This window comes from Oncorhynchus tshawytscha, linkage group LG08 (assembly GCF_018296145.1).
Source record: "Oncorhynchus tshawytscha isolate Ot180627B linkage group LG08, Otsh_v2.0, whole genome shotgun sequence".
Taxonomy (NCBI): Eukaryota; Metazoa; Chordata; class Actinopteri; order Salmoniformes; family Salmonidae; genus Oncorhynchus; species Oncorhynchus tshawytscha.
In genome coordinates, this window is record NC_056436.1 from 48,806,109 (window position 1) to 48,828,983 (window position 22,875).

General features: G+C 42.3%; 1 protein-coding gene across 7 annotated transcripts in view; it reads right to left on the minus strand.

Annotated features, from left to right (window-relative positions):
• Positions 1–8,794, minus strand: part of LOC112256387 (protocadherin-19) — a 77,607-nt gene extending 68,813 nt beyond the window's left edge. For 2 of the 7 annotated variants that reach the window (XM_024429611.2, XM_042325591.1), the window contains exons 1-2: positions 5,509–8,794; positions 1,706–1,820 (exon numbers count right to left, since the gene is read on the minus strand). In XM_024429611.2, coding sequence (XP_024285379.1) covers positions 1,706–1,820; positions 5,509–7,655 — 2,262 coding nt within the window. In that variant the 5' untranslated portion in view covers positions 7,656–8,794. Of the gene's footprint in view, positions 1–1,483; positions 1,839–5,508 lie in introns of all 7 variants that reach the window. The other 5 variants (XM_024429609.2, XM_024429608.2, XM_024429607.2 and 2 more) reach the window with 3 other exon arrangements.
• Between the last annotated feature and the right edge of the window lie 14,081 nt (positions 8,795–22,875).

The window sequence follows — 22,875 nt, forward strand, 5'->3', positions numbered from 1 at the left end:
ACACAGTCATTTCTTTGTGCCCGCCGGACTGAAGTTTTTTCCTGTGTTCTGCTCATGGAGAGGTCTGTGACCTGAATGCTACCTGCGGGTACATAAAGGCCTGGGCACGGCATGGTGGCATGCACTTGTTCCCCCCTACCAGCGCTTGAATTTACAGGACATCTCTTTCTCTCCCTCTTCCTCTCCCTCTCACTCACCCTCTATCTGGCTCCATCCGTCCCAGACAGTCTGCAGTAAATCAGCGTGGCTGTAAGTGGGGCCTCATCGACCCCGCAGGATCCGATAGGAGCTCAGATCCTCAGTGGATCAGCCAATCAATGGCTCAATAACTGTTCTTATGTTTCTGGTTTTGATTTTAGGCTTTTCCACCCTTCTTCTCACTGAATGTCAAACGAGGATTGGAGTCATCAAATATGTGATGGCTGGGGTTGCTTTATTTGGACTGAACAGGATTGTGAGAACCCCCTACCCCACTGAGGGCCATAGAAGTAGGTCAAGCTAGAGAGGATGTCCAAGGAATCCAATAGACTATGGCATAGAGGCAAAAATCTATACTCTAAAGACCAGCTAGTCGGTGTACACTCTTGTCAGCTTAAATAGCCCACTCGAGCGAGGCCTTTGCTGTCTTCAGCCATACATCGCTACGTCAATACAATCAACCCTATGCATAGTGAGTTGACTATAGCTCTATAATAGCTGGCTGCGTGGGGTGCAAAGCTGCAGCCTTGGCCTTGACTGCATGACTAACACTGGAGCCTATTGGGCCGTGCGCACTGTTTGCACATGGAGCATTTAAGCAATGATTATTCTTTCTTCTACCACATGTGGTGGAGCTGATTAGCCGGGTCAATGCGTCTGGCAGGTGTTCAAACTCCTGTTCTTTTGCAATAGCTCAGCTCACAAAAAAACAAGGCAGGTAGGTGGAAGCCAAATAATCCATTTTGTCAGGCCTCCAAATTCGCGCTTGGCACGGCTCGCTCTCATCCACAGGTCAATCCCTGTACCTGGGTAAACCTCTGACATGCCTTTGATTTATTTCTCTCAAATGCAGCTACTAACACACAAGACCACACATGGCGGATCAGATTCTATTTCAAACGAGTAGGAAATGTACTGTTACACTGAGGGTATAGAAGTATGATCTGGTACGTTTCTGTTGAGAGAACATACCTGGTCAACGTGACAATTCATTCACATACACCAGGTGAACCCACAGCGACTGTACTCCCTACAACTACTATTTTATACCCCAAAATGACTATACTCCCACTGGAAGCTGAAGCACAGCGCAGTCATGACAATGACTAGTGAGACTATGTAAGAGTTGACCGGACATGTCTTAACCATCACTCTCCCCTGTCCCATACACCCAACCCCGTACATCCACCCTCTGTCCCCCCCTCTTCCCAAGGGCATTGGCACAGATTGGCACAGCAGCAACAAGCCGCAGGGACAGATCAGAGCGAACTAAGCGTGGTCTCACCTCAGGCAGCGGCATGCCGTTGATGATGAGGTCAGGCTGCTGGGGGCCCTGCCCGCTGGCGAAGGAGTGCTGCTGATAACTGCCGTGGTTGGGTGCAGCATTGCGTGAGTTCTGGTTGTCCACGTTGATGAAGGTGCTCTCGGAGCGCCTGCAGCCCAGCGGCAGGCTCTGCTGGTGGTAGTCGAAGTAGTTGAGGGAGGAGGTGAGAGATGAGCAACTCACCACGTTCATCTTGTCCGTCTCCTCCACGTCGCGCGGCACGAGGCGGATGTCGTTCTTGCTCAGCTTCTTCTTCTTGCTCGACTTCTTCTGGCTGCCATATGAGTACTCCGCCACCCTGCGCAAGTAGAAGAAACTGAACAGACTCAATAAAGCAGTGCTCTGTTGTATCTGCCCACAGGCAAACGCCATTCAGTCAGAGGCGCCCCGCCCGGCCATGCCAGGGTGCTGACCAAAAGTTCCCATGGTGGTGGCCAGCTCATTGGTGGGCATTCAGGGTAGAGAGAGAGGAGCCATGCTCAAGTCATCCCAAGCCTGACCGCCTTCCCCATGCCACCAATGGAGCCATCATCCCTCATTTGTTTGCGTTTGCATGCTCGGCACAGTCGACATGTCTCACAAACAACAAGCACACACAATGCAAACATGCCAAACCACAAAAGCACACGTACGCACACACAGCAACAACAAGACAACAGACAATACTGAAGAGCACCAACCAAATTTTGCAATCATATTTAAAGCACAGCCCCACTGCTAACGTTAATTCCCTTTTTTCTTTCATTACCAAGCGAGGCCCACTGGCAATATGGAGTGCAGGAAAACTGGAAAATCAAATTCATTTAGAAACTAGTGTCTGTGGCTGTTCCCTGACTGGAGCAGAGCATTTTGATTCTAATCAGCCTAAATGAGAAAGCCGGAGATTCTTTATTGAAAGGATGCTGCTGATGCTCAGGCTGGAAGAAGACAATTTCCATTCTCCATCCAGGCTTGCAAATTCTTATGAGGGGAATTTTTATTTTAAGCAGAATCCCTTGAATCCCCCCTGACCCGAGCCTATTCCTCTGAGTTTTTAACATGTCAAACATTTGCATGGACTCCCACTCTCCAATAATCTATTTTTAGCCGTGGTTGGATAGATTGTGTTATTTACTCTTGTTTCTACCGTGCATCTAATAAAACTTGAGGCCCTGGTTGCATATGCACATGTAGAACTCCCCCCATCCTTAGTATTTACTGGATGGGTTCTCCTTTTCATTTAAGATGCTTTCCGAGTCTGTTCCTCCCTGCCTTCATTCTGGAAAATAAAATGTCAATAGCAGCCTTGGACTCTATCTTTTTCGGGGCATCTCAAAACTGTTATTCCTCTCTCTCGCGCACGTGTGTGCTCTCTCGTCTGAGTAGGGGAGAGAAGAGATTGTGAGGATCAAAAAAAGAGTGCATCGTTCTGTCATTGTTCTCTCTAGTACTCCTGTGCCCAAAATCGAAAAATGGACAGGAGAAATCCTCCCGACTCAAAGAAAATTAGTAATAAATTGCAGATAAGTACTGCATAGGTTTGAGGTGGTAGCTAGCTACTCAGGAGCACTGCACGGCAATATAGATTAAAGTACCCGGCAGGAAGAGGATTTTTATGCCACAAAACAGGATTTTTTAAGATGAAGGTTAGGTAGTGTTGGGCAGATATTATTTTATTTAGCTTAGTTTTTTGTTTGATTGGTTGGTTGTGTATTTTTCTTACAGAAATAGAGCATTGTGGGTCACATCCAAATGAAAGAGCGTGCTGGGAAATGTAGTAGGCTATGTTTTTCAATGTGGCAATGACAGACATCTTTGAAAAAAAACAACAACACATAAACGCCCTAAATCCCCTTAAAGTTGGCTTAATAAAATTACTTATGTCCAGAGTCCTTTGTTTCACTCTCTAAGAGCATTGTTTTTTCAGAAAACAAACAGATGTTTTTATTCCAATGTCATTAATTACTGTCTGTGTGCTGTTTGTGTTGACAACAAGGTGACTTTGAAACTAGAAGCTATGTGACATAACAAGTGAGGCCCTAGGGGTGCTATCCATACCGTACATAGAATATTGAATGTAAAAGTGATCTCCTACTATGTGAACCCCTGATCAAATCTACATCTCTGAAGAATAAGGATTGGGAAAACATGATGCAAATCCATGAGTGCTTTAGATTTTAAATCAACAGTGACCAATATGAACCATGATCATGTGTGCCTGAGAAAGTCCACACTTTTTTTGAAAAATAAAGTTGTCTGCACACCTTAAGTATTTCTAGGTGAATAAAGGAAAAGAAAGTACAACACAATGTCCATTCTTGTAGGCTATGCTTCACAGCAGGGGTTCCCAACCTTTTTTCCCCAAGGGTCCCCTCAATAATTATTGTTAATTGAGATAGCCTATATTAAATACAACACTAATTTGGTTTAATTTGAGGAACCTAGGAAAATGTTGTTTTGAAACTCATTTCCTGCAATTCTACATAGTTTAACATGACCCGTGACATATTTTAGGAAGGTTATTTAATGATTATAATAATAACAAATAAGGAAAATAAAGTATAGACCTGATTTCCCCAAATATTATTCTATTAACAGATGTGTTTTATAATTTTTATGAACCCTCAACTTGATTTTATGTATTCTCTTTGACAGAAAGTGATTTGATCAATTGATAGTGACAGAGTCACACATTGTATAAAATGACTTCCCAAGCAAAGTCCAATTTCTTTGACTCCTGGACTTTAGAAGGTCATAGCTCAGCTTCTGATTGTCATAGAGACAAACCAATACTCCCATGTGCATCAGAGTCCCATCTTCGTCTGGCATTGTACAGCTTGTTTCTAGCCTAATGCATTGCAGATTTATGCGTAGTTTTAGATCAAGGAAGGTCAAGGAAGGTCCCGAGCATCCCATGAAACGTTGGCGCCACGTTTGGGGGGCATGCCCCCTGAGTTGGGAACCCCTGCTTCACAGTGTGTTTAATGGATCTCAACCCAACATTTTTGTCAATAGTCCTTTATCCGCTAGAGCTGACTGAGAGATGTGCATTTGCCTTACTTTATGGAAGAACCATACAAGGTCAGCCAATTGCCATACGTTTGAAACGGCCTGATGTAGCAGCACAACTAAAATGCTGTTCAGAGTAAAATATGAAATATGATATATGATAATAGCTTCAGGTTAAATCCACAAATGCAATTTGGACATTTTAAGTGGTAATGTATCACTAGGAAATCAAAGTGGGAGCTGATGCTTTACAGAAGAAAATCATATGTTTATTATGATGATCAAGATAATAATGTGCTACATAATAATGTATGTCTCCTTCAGAGGCATAGTGGGTTCAAAGGTGGATGACATTAGTTTTAGTAGTAGATCCCTCTAGCATTAATTGTATTATTATTATTAGGCTATCATTATTGAGTTTATCATTGTGATTAGTAACAGTAATATTGATAATGATAATTATTATGTCATCGCTCTCACAGAATGGTAGGGTATGCTGTCTCCTTTAGAACATCCATTTGAACCCTTGGGAATAACATGCGCCATAAATTCAATAGCTGTAAAATTCAGATAATTGTCCGAATCTAGCCAAGATTATTAGTCCTAGGTAATGGTGAGGATTTGCAAAAAAAAAAGGAGTAAGCCAAGGACGCTTGGTCAAGGAGTCCATAAGCCATTTTTGCTTTACCAATTCGGAGCACCTGCATTCCTTAGTAGCGCCTAACATTCGGGCCCCTGGACATGCACTAGATATACAGCTACGTGCACTCAGTACCAGCCTGAACTCACTCACTCTCTCTCTCTCTCTCTCTCTCACACACACACACACACACACACACACACACACACACACAACAATTATGCGCACCACTGAATGGGTACCAAAATGCGTACATGTAGGCCTATATGTAGGAATAAAATAAAACAACAGGCCTATAACCATGACCGACTGAAACACCAAACTAATGAGATGGATATGAAGGGGCTGTTTTCAGTACCTGCAGTTGTACGTTCGGATCTCCTTGTTATCCCTTTTGCACTTTACTGCCACAAAAATCATAGTGACAAACAGGATAGCAGCAATAGAGCCCAGGGCAATGATGAAGATCAACGACAGGTTTACGGGTCCAATAGATTCCTGAGCGTTCAGGTCCGGTGAGAGGTAAACTACAATGTATGCCGAGGCCGACAACGACGGTTTCCCGTGGTCGCGTGCCACCACTGTGATCTCGTATGTCGACTTGACCTGCTCTCCGAACATCTTGGTGGACCGCACCTCTCCATTCACTTGGTCTATCTCAAAGAAAAGCCTGTCCCCCTCCGAGATGGAATAGGTCAGCCTTCCATTCTCCCCCTCGTCATAGTCGTCGGCCTTGACTTGGGTCACCAGGTAACCCACTCCTGCATTTCTTGGAATGGATACCTCCGCGGTGCCATTTACCAGGGTTGGAGTGGTCATAACAGGTGTATTGTCATTCACATCCAAAACGACAATGCGCACCGTCGCGTTACTGGACAAGGACGGATTCCCCTGGTCCCTGGCCAAAACTTTGAAGTCAAATGTTCTAGTGTACTCGTGGTCGAATGATCTCATGGAATAAATACGCCCTGAAGGATTTATGCTGACATATGTGTTTACGTCCATGTGTTTAATCTCACTGGGCACGATGGTGTATGAAACTGTGCCATTCATGCCCAAATCAGGATCTACAGCTGACACAGCCAGCAAACATGAGCCAGGAAGGTTGTTTTCTAGGACCATCTCTTGGTAATGTGGTTTTAGAAAGTGGGGAGGGTTATCATTTTCATCTGTGACTTTCACTACAAACGATTTAGTGGCGCGTAAAGGGGGGGTACCACTGTCCTCTGCTTGGATAGTTAGATTGTACGTGTCCCTCTGCTCTCTGTCTAGCCTGCCATCAACAAGGATGGTTGAGAAGCTCTCGTATTCCTGGAGCCTGAAAGGAACGTTGCCTTGTAGTCTACACTGCACCTTACCATTCGCGCCCGCGTCCTTGTCTGAGACCCTCACTAATGCAATAACGTATCCACGAGGCGCGTTCTCACTAACTTCAATCAGCTCCGTGTTCACCGACAATAAACTAATGACAGGTGGGTTATCGTTCGCATCCATCACATTGACAGTGACTTTACAATGAGCCGGAATAGAATTGGGACCTAAATCTTTGGCTTGGACATCAATCTCGTAAATATGGGTTACTTCATAATCCAAAGGGCCATTTACAGTGATAATACCGGTTCTAGGGTCAATTTTAAATACGTCTCTCGTTTTCTCGGTGACGTAACTGTTAAACGAGTACACAACCTCACCATTAGTTCCCTCGTCAGGGTCCGTTGCATTCAAGTCAATTACAAGTGTATTAATAGGAGAATTCTCCATCACGTTCACTGTATACACAGGCTGGTCAAAAACTGGATTATTATCATTTGAATCTATTACTTTAACATTGAGCTGGACTGCGCCAATCTTTGGGGGGTCTCCACCGTCTTCTGCACTGATTTCGTATGAATAGTGAGACTGAGTCTCCCGATCTAAAGATTTTTGAACTACGAGCTCGGCAATCTTGGACCCGTCCCCCCTAGTCTTAATCTCCAGCCCGAAGAGCTCATTCGGGGTGATCGAATATGATTGCACACCGAAGATCCCCGAGTCCGGATCGCTTGCCCCCTCTAGGGGGAACCTGGTACCAGGGGAGGCGTTCTCTGAGATTTCAATGTCAATGTGGTTTGTGGGGAATCTGGGCGCATTATCGTTCAAATCCACTATTTCAACTTTAATGACACATATCTCCATAGAGTTTGACATCACCTCCAGAGAGACAGTGCACTTTGCCGTCTGTCGGCAAGCCACGTCCCGGTCTATTTTCTGATGTGTGAGGAGAAGTCCAGCAGGGCTGAGTTCCACCCATCGCGGCTCTGAATTCGAGATGACCCGCAAGTACGGCGCTCGCGGTGCAATGGCAAATCCTTGCGTTTGTGCGTCCTTTGTCACGTTTCCAATGATATACCCAGCTTTCTGCTCTTCGTTTATCGAGTATTTCAAATTAATAACAGAATCAACCCCAGTCCAGCATAAAATAACTATCCAAATAATTTGTATAAAATCCATCTCCCTGGCGTACATTGTACCTGTTGATTTTCCTTATATTTAATTGGGACCTTGTATGATCACGCACACCTATGCATGTCAGAGATAACGGGAAAAATCATCCAGTTCTCATCGAAAAGTTATCCAGGGAATACGTTTTGATAAAAGAAAAGGCTCGTATATGACATAAATGTTACTTGATTATATCGATATCGTCTACTTCATTGTACTCTTCTGATAAAAAACACATTCTCCAATCTGCTGCAACGCGTGAGATTTTGGGGAGGATAGAGCTTGGAAAACATTCTGAATGATCTCAGAACACTGATTTACCCATGTAAATCTGAGCAGTTCATATCAAGCAACAACTATAGCGATTGACACGATAAACCCAACCATTTCGATGCAGGGTGAAAAACCATGCAAAAAAAATAATAATTTAAAAATCAAAAGGGATGAACAATCCGATGAACAGGTATATCAAAGGATAACGTTCAATGGAGATAAAATAATTGGCTAAAACATTTTCCAGTTAAATTCTTCCCAGCGTCATGATTCCGGTACCAAAACCACAAGGCGCATTTTAGACAAACTGGATTTTACGCATGCGTTCCATTCATTCATATTGACGATTTTTTCAAGTTGTAATGACTTTTCCTCTTCACTGGGCAATTATATCACGCCAGATATCCGATTGAAACGTAAAAATGAATCCGTATTGAGAAAAGCCCTGAATAGCCAAAGTCCAGTTATCGAACGTAGACCAAGGATGCTGTTGTCGGAACTAGTCTTATAATGCTATTACTGAAGACCACAGTTACCTTTTTATTTCCAGGCAAGCATTTAGAGGTTTTACTCTCTCTCTCAAAGTATTGTAGCTTATTTTATTTTACTAATTAATTTCCTTGGATCGCACACATGGAGACACCGAACACATTCCGCGGCGAGATATGGTCCATATCAAATCCATTGTGAAACTATATAGAGATAAAATGATGTTATACCGTCACAATAAGAAGCAGTTCGTTTCAAGCTTGCAGCAGAGCAAAATGCATGAAAATATCCGGCCTGAATGAGCTAAAAAGCACCACTCGTTGTCAGTAGGCTGCTAGTTGACTCCAATACGCGCTCCCGGCTCCGCTCGCATCAACAGTACACACTGCCCCAATGCACAGCTCAGCGCCGAGCGCTCAGTCTCAGGACCCGCAATCCCCTCAACCAATCAGAGGTTACACAGGAGGTTTGGATTTGCTGGTGGGTGGGGCAAACTACAGCAACGAAAACTCGGCCGACTACCTGCACACTTGTACAGCTGTAGATGGAATGGGTTAAGTAGTGTTGATATAAATAGGCTACATTTGTTTACTTATCACTCGATGTTTATTATGTATTTAAAGAGATTGAACAGGATCCAAGCCTAGTACCGTAGTTCTAATTAACTAACACAGACACGCACATATATATAACGGGTAGACCTCTTGGTATGTTTACTATATTTAATATTTCAGGTTCTCTTTGTGTTTCTTGTCATTTCAATGCAATCGGAGTGTTTACATGCTTTCTTTTGAAATACCGGTGTGTAATTGAGGCTTTGCCAAAATGCAGCGGCATTTTCTATTGGGATCTGAGTCCAATCCTTCAATGATGCTATGACTTTATGTATCGAAATAATATTTGATTTACACGTGATTGCTGATGACATCAAGATATAAGCTTTATTTACATAATGGACGTAGCATATAGCTTATTGTAGCCTATTTTGTTAAAGTGGATAGACTTGATCATGAAACGCTGTAAAGCGGTTCATTATTGGCGGCTTCAGACTGCGTTAGATGCGCGAAATGTAACACGAACCTTTCTTGAGAATCAGGTAGGTGTAGTTTGCCATGTAAAACGAGGACAATTTGTTAACAATATAATGAGGATAAGTGTCATGTTGTGGAACATCGTGTCTGTATTGCCGGACAATGAAACAAATGTGCTTCTAGTTGCAGCCTGCGAACTCCCCCTCTGTCAGAGCGCGCGCCACACGCACGCACGCACGCGCACACACACACACACACACACACTACACTGCATTCCTTAGATGTGAATAAAATGACATGGTCACTAAAATGTATAATTAGGCCAACAAAACAATGCGATTGCTTTGATGTAGCAACATGGCATGCTCTAATTAAAATCATTTGCAATTATTGTTTATGATACTGCAGTCCTTCGGTCTCCTGAAAGGAACACTTTTTATGTTTTATGTCAGTATATCTCTGATAAGACTAGGCTACTTCGATCTGCCTTTGGGTGCAAACAGCAATATAACTTCCCACGTCATTCCGTGGAAATGTAGTTGATTGTTGTATTAACAGCACAGAAAGCACACATATTTTTGTTTGCATCATGTCTATACAAATTGGCCAGGTCTTATTCGTGAAATGACAATTTGTTTGAGGATACGATAGACTGCGTGCTATCCGTTGACAAAAATGTAGGATATTTACTTGAATTGGTCATGCAGCCAATATATATATATATATATTTTTTATATATGTGTGTGTGTGTGTGGGGGGGTAGAGGCAGGCCCTGCATGCCTGTTGTAAGGCATATTTGTCCCTCGTGTGTTTTGCTGCCTTCTCACTCCTCAGCTCACTCCTCCCCTCCAGTAAACATGGTTGCAGACAACCCAGGCCATATCGAGTGCTAACAGGTTTCAAAGTCACAAGGGTGACACCTAGCGTCCTTTTGCTGCTTGGTTCAGTTATTGACATTGACCCAACTACATGTATGTCAAACATTTTGCCCATTGTTAAATTGCTGCATAATTTTCTCATTGTCGCAGACCAACTTGCTCTGAGATATACGGTTATTTTGCTTTTCAGTGTTTTAATCAGTTTGGAGGTAATTTGTTTCATTTATTGTTTGTATAAGGCCTACAGGTGTTTATTGTTTTGTCGTCATCGCCATATTTGTCCATAAGTTATGCTTGAAAAGACATGTTTTGTATTCCTCATATCTTACTTGAGATGTTCTGAAAATTAAAAATAGCCAAACATCAAAAAACTATTATACCATATTTCTGGAATACAACACACCCTAACAGTTGTGGCTATTTTACATTTATTTTCATATTTATTATTCTCAAACCTCAAACAGCCATCCGATTCCAGAGTGAGATAACTGTTATATTCGAATTACAGGATGTACATTCCATTGTGGAAGTTGCCAAAACACTGGTTGGATGTGAAACACAGTACGAATCACAGTACCTTTCACAGTCATGTGAAAAAAAGAGGCTCTACTAACACACTAATCCCTATGGATGTGTAACATTATGTGGATATTGAAAGTGCTTGATGGATAGATTTTATTTTTGATTTTGAGTTATTTTACACAACAAAACCACCAACTGTAGGCTACTCTCTTCTCTTTTAGTCTTGATAAGCAAAACAAGCTTTCTGAAAAAAGTACCTTCAGAAAGCATTCAGACCCATTGACTTATTCCAACAATGTGTTGTGTTACAGCCTGAATTCAAAATGGATTAAATAAATTGTTTTTCTCACCCATCTAGACACATTACCTCGCAATGACAAAGTGAAAACTTATTTTTTAGAAAAGTTAGCAAATTAATAAAAAAAATATAATACGGTAATATCTACTGTAAAATACATAAGTATTCACACTCCTGAGCCAATACATGTTTTCATCACCTTTTGCAGGGATTACAGCTGTTAGTCTTTCTGGGTACGTTTGTAAGCGTTTTGCACACCTGAATTGTACAATATTTGAACATTATTATGAAAAAAAATGATTTAACCTCTGTCAAGTTGGTTGTTGATCATTGCTAGACAGCCATTTTAAAATCTTGCCATAGATTTTCTAGACTATTTAAATCAACTGTAACTAGGCCACTCAGGAACATTCCATGTGGTCTTGGTAAGCAACTGCAGTGTACGGTTGATGTTGGAAGTTTACATACACCTTAGCCAAATACATTTAAACTGAGTTTTTCACAATTCCTGACATTTAATCCTTGTAAAAAATGCTTTTCTTAGGTCAGTTAGGATCACCACTTTATTTTAAGAATGTGAAATGTCAGAATAATAGTAGAGAAAATGATTTATTTCAGCTTTTATTTCTTTCATCACCTTCCCTGTGGGTCAGAAGTTTACATGCACTCGATTAGTATTTGGTAGAATTGCCTTTAGATTGTTTTACTTGGGTAAAACGTTTTGGGTAGCCTTCCACAAGCTTCCCACAATAAGTTTGGTGAATTTTGACCCATTCCTCCTGACAGAGCTGGTGTAACTGAGTCAGGTTTGTAGGCCTCCTTGCTCGCACATGCTTTTTCAGTTCTGTCCACAAATTTTCTATAGGATTGAGGTCAGGGCTTTTTGATGGCCAATCCAATACCCTGACTTTGTTGTCCTTAAGCCATTTTGCCACAAATTTGGAAGTATGCTTGCGGTCATTGTCCAATTGGAAGACCCATTTGAGGACCAAGCTTTAACTTCCTGACTGATGTTTTGAGATGTTGCTTCAACATATCCACATAATTTTCCTCCTCATGACGCCATCTATTTTGTGAAGTGCACCAGTCCCTCCTGCAGCAAAGCAACCCCACAACATGATGCTGCCACCCCCGTGCTTCACAGTTGGGATTGTGGTCTTCGTCTTGCAAGCCTCCCCCTTTTTCCTCCAATGGCTCTATGGCCAAACAGTTCTATTTTTGTTTCATCAGACCAGAGGACATTTCTCCAAAAAGTACGATCTTTGTCCCCATGTGCAGTTGCAAACCGAAGTCTGTCTTTTTTATAGCGGTTTTGGAGCAGTGGCTTCTTCCTTGCTGAGCAGCCTTTCAGGTTATGTCAATATAGGACTCATTTTACTGTGGATATAGATATAGGTACGGCTGCATCGTACCATGGTGTTTATACTTTCGTACTATTGTTTGTACAGATGAACGTGGTACCTTCAGGCATTTGGAAATTGCTCCCAAGGATGAACCAGACTTGTGGAGGTCTACAATTATTTTCTGAGGTCTTGGCTGATTTATTTTGATTTTCCCAAGATGTCAAGCAAGGAGGCACTGACTTTGAAGGTAGGCCTTGAGTGGAGTGGATGAAAAACGAGTTTTAATGACTCCAACAAAAGCGTATATATATTCAACTGTATATTTGGCCTTGTGTTTTAGGTTATTTTCCTGCTGAAAGGTGAATGTGTCTACCAGCGTCTGTAGGAAAGCAGACTGAACCAGGTTTTCCTCTAGGATTTTGTCTGTGCTTAGCACTTTCTTTTTATCCTCAAAACTCCCTAGTCCTTGCCGATGATAAGCATACCCATACGATGATGCAGCCTCCCCCATGCTTGAAAATAGGAAGAGTGGTACTCAGTGATGAGTTGTGTTGGATTTGCCCAAAACATAACGCTTTCTATTCAGGACATAAAGTTAATTTATTTTCCACATTTTTTGCAGTTTTACTTTTGTTCCTTATTGCAAACAGGATGCATGTTTTGTAATAGTTTTATTCTGAACAGGCTTCCTTATTTCACTCTGTCAATTGGGTTAGTATTGTGGTGTAACTACAATGTTGTTGATCCATCCTCTATTTTCTGATATCACAGTCATTAAACTCTTCAAATGTTTTATAGTCACCGTTGGCCTCATGGTGAAATCCCTGAGCGATTTCTTCCTCTCCGTCAACTGAGTTAGGAAGGATGTCTGTATCTTTGTATTGACGGTGTATGGATACACAATCCAAAGTGTAACTAATACCTTCACCATGCTCAAAGGGATATTCAATGTCTGCTTTTAAATATTTTTTTTGTTGCCATCAATTACCCTATCAATGGGTGCCCTTTGCAAGGCATTGAACAACTTCCCTGGTCCTTGTGGTTGAATCTGTGTTTGAAAGTCACTGCTCGACTGAGGGACCTTACAGATAATTGTACGTGTTGGGTACAGAGATGAGGTAGTCATTACAAAATCATGTTAAACACTATTATTGCACACAGTGAGTCCATACCAACTTACTATGCAGGTTAGTAGCCCTTTCCTGCAGTCAATCACCAAAAATGACCTATTTGGCCTCAAGGGTGGCATGTTATTAATATGTTTCATAATTAATAAAGATTATTGACAAAAAACAACAAGTAAAACCCAGTATTCCTATGTCAAACTATTTTCTTTATATTTCAGTCTTCTGTGATGCATATAAAGTGTAATTTTGGGATGCAAACTCTAAATTTAGTACACTTCAATACATACAGCTGACATGTTACAGGTGTCTTCTTTTCTCAAGCCCATAACCTTTTGTGTGAGGTGTGTCACGGCATTGCAGGGGCGGTTCCTCCTGCAGGCAGAGGAGGGTCGTTAGTGATTGTAGCCACCTGGGCTACCAGGGTATTTAAACTGTTTCACTAACCACTCGTCTCTCTCTCTCTGCTCCTCCAGGTATGATCCTGTTTTGTTTGTTCTTTTGTAGTTTTACTTAGTTTTCACTCAGTCATATTCACACACACAGATTCACGCATCCCTGCACTTTACATACATCCCACTTTATGATACTTTCACGCCTCATTCCTTTTTCTTGGTTTAAAGTTAAGTTTTTTTTTTAAATAAAGAACCTTTTTGATTGGCCTATACCTTTTGTTCGCGTCCCCTCATTGAGCCAGCCTGTGACAGGTGTATACTTTTGTTTCAAAGTAGATTTGATTAAGACGACCAATAATCACTCTTTGTGACCATGATGGCTAAGGGCTGTTCTTAGAAATGATGCAACCCTGAGTGCCTGGATATAGCCCTTAGTCGTAGCATATTGGACATATACCAAAACCCCCCCAAGGTGCCTTATTGCTATTATAAACTGGTTTCCAACGTAATTAGAGCAGTAAAAATACATGTTTTGCCATACCCGTGGTATACGGTCTCATCTACAATGGCTGTCAGCCAATCTGTCAGCCAATCAGCATTCAGGGCTCAAACCACCCAAACCACCCAGTTGCTGGTGCTTTTACAAGACACTGGGTGGATTCTGAAGCTAGATACAATACATTTTTAATGGACAGGGAATTAAAACAACCATCGGTGATGGTGGGGCTTTTTACTCAAGGCTTTTATTTAAAACATGTTGCATAGTAAAGGTCTGCAAATCAGCCAGAGGATTTTATACTGTATAATATTCCATTTGAAATTGTGCACAGGTTGATAAACAAAGTTGCTATGTCATAGGAGAGTGGAAGGGAAACAAATCAATAATTTCAGTAGGCTAGCCACTCTGTCTCCATGAAAGTGGTGGCATATAACATAGGTGATGAGTAATAGAGGGGAGGAGACTACTGGACAAATTACATTCATTTGTTTGTCCTTTTGATTTTAAATGATTTGAGTGCTTTTTTAGTGGTTGTAAACATAACTGTTTACATTTTCTATGCTAAGTATCGTTGTCATTTTATCTGTATAATTTGGTCAAAGCAATATTTTGATTTCAGACACTAATCTACTAATCTACTGTATATCCTTGTCTATCATCTAAGAGGAGATGATGGTGATTGACTAGGCTACTTCTCCCTTCATTATTAGTATGACTTTTTATTGTTTCAAAGTATAATTACCCAGAAACCTTCAGCTCTCATGAACAAAGTGGCCATGAAAATATGTTTCTCCACAGCCACAGATATTGGACCACATGTGGAGCACAGTTGGCACACCCCTACAGTGCACGTGGGGGGGTGTTACTTGTTTGCAGTTAAAGGAACCATACCTGATGGTCCTGGGTTCTGTTTACCTATGAGTCATGACGCACACCTAGATTTAATTAATTTGTGCTAATAATAGATTGGAATACATACCTTGAGTCCCATTCAGGCTTTCATAGAGATAGCTATAGGTATTTGTCTCTCTCTGTTGTATTAAAAAACACATTTAGAAATGTGTACTCTCTCTATCATACTTACAAATGTGCTCTACCTTTGACAGACAGACGACAAGGGTTTTGTTGAGCTTGCGATATGTAGTGATGTATACGAAATTGGGTTTTAATCTATCTTGGCTCTATTCTTTTTAATGGAACAGAAATGGGACCGAGGCACACTTGCTGTTGTGCGGAGACTGAGACAGTCAGACGGGTTCTGCTGTGACGATAGACTGAAGTGGGGAGATGAGATGGCTCGCTGTCAGAAAATGCAGAGACTTGACTGCACCTAGATGCTTTGAAGTCGGGGAGAAGAAAAGTTGCTAATCAGAGATGACAAAGGCTGTTACGGTCCTTCTCAAAGGGTTGGAAGTGTTTGAGGCAGCTCAGAAGTTTTTCTTTGTACTTTTATAGTGTACCACCATTGCTGACATTTGTTTGTTGCTCTCTGCACTGTTATCACCTCTTTCTAACCCTATGTGAAGTGCGGCACTGTGGAGGAGTATGGCGATGGACAGATGGTAGCAAAAGCTAGGCTAGTTAGGGTGAAGGGGAGCATATTTATACTTTTTTTGCCCAGAAGACTTGAACCTCCACAGTTCAAAGTACAGAGAGAATGATTGATTTTGTCTCTCTCAATATTTTTCTCTCCACCAAGGCATGTCTGCATGGCACACGCTTCTGTAGTCGGACTCCTCTGTCCCTGCTGCTTGGTTCGAAAGGAATAGCTGAGTCCCTCTGACGTTGCGTTGGCACTATTGTCACCCCTCGCTGCACAGCCCACCCCACCTGTCCATGCCGGTCTGCCCGCTGAAGCTTGGCCTGCACTCAGACACACGCCTTACAGGTAGCTAGCGGAAGACAGAGACCGACAATGGAGCGTTGATTCGGAACGAGCAAGATGGTTGTGCTTGTTTTGGCTTTTAGAACGACCTTATTATTAGTCTTCAACCACACGGCATAGCGAGAAATGTATTCCCCCTCACTGCCCTGGCCAGATGCTGAAGGCAAAGGAAGTGACAGGCTTATTCTGTCTACGGGCCCTGTCCATGAATAATGTTATGCCTTCCACTCCACGCTATGGCGACTGTGATGATACATCCGTTAATATGTCCTCTACTCTTTTTTTATCAGTGGGCACAGTACTAAAAGCACTGGTATAAGTTGGATAACAATGTTTTTTTTCTTATGCTAATATAACCAAGCATGTTGTTGGTTTGCCACAGCCTTAGAAGCACTGCTAGGTGGATTCCAGTCAGAAACTATAAACACGAAACATTAAGAACACCTGTCTTTCCATGACATAGACTGACCAGGTGAATCCAGGTGAAAGCTATGATCCCTTATTGATGTCACTTATTAAATCCACTTCAATCAGTGTGGGTGAAATGGAGGAGACAGGTTAAAAAACGATTTTAAAACTTGAGACAATTGAGACATGGATTGTGTATGTGTGCCATTCAGAGGGTGAATGGGCAAGTCAAAAGATTTTCACTCAACAGTCCACGCCCCGAAGAATTGTGCCTGTTCTGAGGGCAAAATGGGGGTGGGGTGGTGCAATTCAATATTAGGAAGGTGTTCCTAATGTTAGGTATACTCAGTGTATGTCAGCAGAACAGTGATGTTGTTTTGCCACAGAATCCAGTTAGATAACAAAATATTTTTTTTTCTTCTCAATATGTCACTATAACTGGGATGTTGTCCTTTGTCAATTTTATGATGTTTTTTTGTATTATGAGGTTGACAATAAGCCATGGTCTGGATGGAAGCTCGTTGATGATGAAAGGCACAGGGAGTTCATCTTCGCTTGGTGTCCCTCACTCAACTGTAATACCACCCTTCTCTCACTTCTCTGTGTAGCACTCAGGGTGGGAATGAAATGGATGTATTTGTATTTGATGGCATGTGACTATTATATTAGTATAGTAGTATACAGTGGGTCAAAAAATAATTTAGTCAGCCATCAATTGTGCAAGTTCTCCCACTTAAAAATATGTACTTTTCATCATAGGTACACTTCAACTATGACAGACAAAATGAGATTTTTTCTTCTCCAGAAAATCACATTGTAGGATTTTTAATGAATTTATTTGCAAATTATGGTGGAAAACAAGTATTTGGTCACCTACAAACAAGCAAGATTTCTGGCTCTCACAGACCTGTAACTTCTTCTTTAAGAGGCTCCTCTGTCCTCCACCCGTTACCTGTATTAATGGCACCTGTTTGAACTTGTTTCAGTATAAAAGACACCTGTCCACAACCTCAAACAGTCACACTCCAAACTCCACTATGGCCAAGACCAAAGAGCTGTCAAAGGACACCAGAAACAAAATTGTAGACCAGCACCACGCTGGGAAGTCTGAATCTTCAATAGGTAAGCAGCTTGGTTTGAAGAAATCAACTGTGGGAGCAATTATTAGGAAATAGAAGACATACAAGACCACTGATAATCTCCCTCGAACTGGGGCTCCACGCAAGATCTCACCCCGTGGGATCAAAATGATCACAAGAATGGTGAGCAAAAATCCCAGAACCACACGGGGGGAACCTAGTGAATGACCTGCAGAGAGCTGGGACCAAAGTAACAAAGCCTACCATCAGTAACACACTACGCCGCCAGGGACTCAAATCCTGCAGTGCCAGACGTGTCCCCCTGCTTAAGCCAGTACATGTCCAGGCCCGTCTGAAGTTTGCTAGAGAGCATTTGGATGATCCAGAAGAACATTCTACCGAATGTCATTTGGTCAGATGAAACCAAAATATAACTTTTTGTTAAAAACTCAACTCGTCGTGTTTGGAGGACAAAGAATGCTGAGTTGCATCCAAAAGAAAACCATACCTGCTGTGAAGCATGGGGTGGAAACATCATGCTTTGGGGCTGTTTTTCTGCAAAGGGACCAGGACGACTGATCCGTGTAAAAGAAAGAATGAATGGGGCCATGTATCGTGAGATTTTGAGTGGAAACCTCCTTCCATCAGCAAGGGCATTGAAGATGAAACGTGGCTGGGTCTTTCAGCATGACAATGATCCCAAACACACCGCCCGGGCACGAAGGAGTGGCTTCGTAAGAAGCATTTCAAGGTCCTGGAGTGACCTAGCCAGTCTCCAGATCTCAACCCCATAGAAAATCTTTGGAGGGAGTTGAAAGTCTGTGTTGCCCAGCAACAGCCCCAAAACATCACTGCTCTAGAGGAGATCTGCATGGAGGAATGGGCCAAAATACCAGCAACAGTGTGTGAAAACCTTGTGAAGATTTACAGAAAACGTTTGACCTCTGTCATTGCCAACAAAGGGTATATAACAAAGTATTGAGATAAACTTTTGTTATTGACCAAATACTTATTTTCCACCATGATTTGCAAATACATTCATTAAAAATCCTACAATGTGATTTTATGGATTTTTTTTCTCATTTTGTCTGTCATAGTTGAAGTGTACCTATGATGAAAATTACAGGCCTCTCATCTTTTTAAGTGGGAGAACTTGCACAATTGGTGGCTGACTAAATACTTTTTTGCCCCACTGTATGTGATGCAATCCCTTTCTGCTCTTTGAACCTTATTCCCTATTATCCAGGTGTTTGTTAACATCCCATCCCACTGGGCAAAAGCTGGTTGCGTCAGCATTGTTTCCATGTAATACATTATTATTATTATTTTTTACTTTGAACTCATCTTAGTTGACATCTCCGCCAAATGTACATCAAAACTATATGTTGAAATGACGTCTAATACCCAGTGAATGGCTGGCGTTGACACACAATGTGGCTTTCTCTGCCCGTCATTGGCACGGCAACCAGCACATTTGCATTTCCGTTTGATTTGGATGTTTCTCTTATCAAATATGTAAAGGATTTCTGGAACCGTGCTCTCGCAGGTTTAATGACCCAAATGTTATCCCCTCTATCCCCTATTGTTTTGGCACTGGATGGGAATTATGTGCAGATGGGATTTGTATGGGAATGGGATGCAAATGAATAAAGAAATATTGCTGAGTCGGTGTGTTTGAAATGTCCAGGAGGGTTGGTAGGGTTCCTGGTCATCAAACGCTTCCATGATTAAATACTGTATCTGGTTTGTCAATATATAAGCAGTTAATAATTAGTCACCGAAAAAATCTATTTGCTTCTGAAATGAAACATGTTTAAGAGAAATATGTTCTATTTGTGCATGATTCGTCAGAATATTTATGCGTTAGATGATAATTAGGTTAAAATAACCTAAATTGATCTGCCGTTGACATTAGATCATTTAGCTTGGTAAGAAAAAAACAACGAACACATTTTAAGTGAAATATCACTCAATATAAGATATTTCGTCTGGCTTAGATTTCATTGTTTGCAGTGCAGGTCAATAATGCCATGAATCAGGACCCAACTCAGAATGAGTTGCCCTATTGATGTCTGCTAGCCCTGAATAGACCTCATGTTATTGCTTTGCCTGTGTATTTGAACCTTGATATTTTGCATTCCTCCAACCGGTTCCGTAGCATTTAGCACAATAGGCCCAATCACACACACAATGCAGTCCCAGAGATTTAGATTTTGATCAGATTACCCCTATGTGCAAAATCAGTAGGCTTTGTTGTGAGGGACACGGCACCTGAAAAGAAAGCCACACAAACACAACATCCTGAATGCACAACAACCCGGTTCTATAGTCATATAGGGTGCGTTGAACACCTGGTGCACGCACAATTCAATTAGCTTTGTGCTCTGTGTGTGTATTCAATGTCACCCTCCCTGATTAATTGGGTAACATGGAGCATGGTAACACCTAAAACAGAATCAGGCCTGGGTGGGGCATGCCTCTCTGTCTGATAGCATCTCCACGACCCACCACGAGAGCGCTTATCTCCGCATCCCCTCGGGTGTGTTTACAGCTTTTTTCCAGTCAAGACAAATTAGCGCTCCGCTATCAATTGTGTTCCTCTTAGATGCAGAAAGGCGGATGTTGGTAGCATAGAGATACATTTCATAATATTGCATTATTCTTAAATCTATGGAAGGTAGATACTATTATAGTCTCTCTATGTATCTGTACTGATCCATGAGCTAATGGTTCATTTAAAGGCCACACAAGTTAAAGGCCATAGACAGGAAATGAAGGATAAAGAGGTCATTGACATGAGCCTAACTACAGTACAAGAGCAAAGTATACTGTGTAGTGGCTATATCCGCCAGCATGTGTAAGTGTGTTTGTGAATTGATATGTATTTACGGCACCGGGGGACTTAAGTCTGAGAAACACATTGACTGTGTTTATTTTCCTCCCTAAATCTGTCTCTATCTAATCTAATATCTAAATATCTAGTTCATGAGCAGCTGCTGTGGCTGATTTACATCCCCAGTAATACTCTAAATCCCTCCCTAGTCTCAGTTGGCTATTGTGTGGTTTATCAGGAGGACAAGAGGTTATAGTGACAGGGGATAACCCCCACCCCCCCTTTCTCTTTGACACCGGGGATTGTTAGCGAAATATTGAGAGTGGAAACCAGGGAAAAGCTTTGTTGATATTTTATTGCCTCATAATACCTCTGATGAATGATGAACTTTCACCTTTCCACTGTCCACAGCACTGTGGTTAACACAAGTGTGGGGGGGCCCACGCCCCCCGCTTTTGGGCCACACATATGTTTAGCACTTTTGATAAATGCGGTCGCGAGTAGGCCCTCGTATTTATTGCTTTCCGTAATGTGCCACCGGGCTAGGCGGTAATGCGCTATGATTGTGCCAGGTTTAAATGTTTCACTTCATCACCTTTGACGTCGGACTCCAGCAGGGCTCGAATGTACACTTCTGACAGGCTCCGTAAGGCAGGATGAATCGGAACCCCTGTTTATTTCTACAGCACCTTATGAACCAACCACGCATCTTCACTTCTCTGCTAAGAGCCTATTGGTGCTCTAAGCAATGTAGACCTCCCACACTATGGCAATAATGGATGGTTCACAGAGTATTGGTTATGGGAGATGTGTGTGTGAGCACACAGAAAATAATGTCATTTTATTTTATCCCCAGAGACTGATCTGGCTTAGCATTCAGTGGCGCTGGTGGGGATTGTTTGCGCTGCTATGATTGGCACAGGTCTGCTAACTTGGCCTCGTAACAGCATTAGCCCCAGCAGCACTGCAGTCTTTGGGAGGGCTGGACAGTCCCATTTTGTCTTCCCTGAAGGAGGGTTATTAATTGTCCCTATGTTGTATGTCGTCTGCCTGCAGAGATGCCGCCTGCGTTTCCCTGACATTCTGAATTCCGAGCGTGTATCCCAGAATGCAATTAGTCTTTCGCCATTGGATAGAAAGACACACACGTCTGCTAGCCTGGCACCCGGCGCCGGAATTAAGGTAAGTGAGGAGAGAAGAAAGAAATTAGTATGGAAATTTGCCCCCTGAAATGCAGCTGGCGATTAAAAGGTGGTTTAGGGAGCAACCCGAAAAGGTGGCAGTTCCCTTTGCAGATATCTGAGGTGTAGAAAACAGGAGGATACGGGGAGATTGCTTTCCTTGGGAGACCCATTTTTCCTCCCTTGAAGTGCTGGGGGATTAAGGAAATAGCATATGAAAGGCATGGCATTCTGTTTAGTGTAACCTAATTGCACATGCAGTATATTGAAAAAGTCTGGGGTGGCCAGATTGTATGTTATATCATTGTTTTTTTTAGATGTGTCGGGGCTCAGCTTAGCTCTAATATACGTATGCTTCGGTCTGAACTCATATGGTCCACACAGTTTTATCTCCACTGCAATTGCATCCTTGACCTAATTTCTGTTTGCATGGGGATGTATATGGCCAGGCCAGATGAGGTAAAGCAGATACAATGACTGTATTTGATACGTTAAAAAGAGGCAAACATCCCATTTTTGCATGCATAGTTCAAAAATAGGTCAGAATGCCACAAAGTCAACCCTGCTCTGCTAGATTGTTCTACCTCTTTATCCCGTTTTCTCTCCCAGTCGCATTTTAGTACGCCCACGGTGTGATGCTCGGCATCCTTGAGGCATTTTCTAAATGGCTAAACTCACTAATACCCATCTCCCTGGTTTTGGGCCCTCTGGAAATTGCTGGGTCCCATTCCTACTGGCTTCATTATCTGAGGAAAACACAGTACCGCCGACGCTCTCGTTCTCCGTGGCCGACGTGAGTAAGACATTTAAGCGTGTTAACCCTCGCAAGGCTGCCGGCCCAGACGGCATCCCTACTCATGCCCTCAGAGCATGTGCAGACCAGCTGGCTGGAGTGTTTACTGACATATTCAATCTCTCCCTATCCCTTTGAGTGCTTTGAGAGGCTCGTTAACCGATAGGGCAGTTGCCATCATACTACACACGGCCCTATCCCGTCTGGACATGT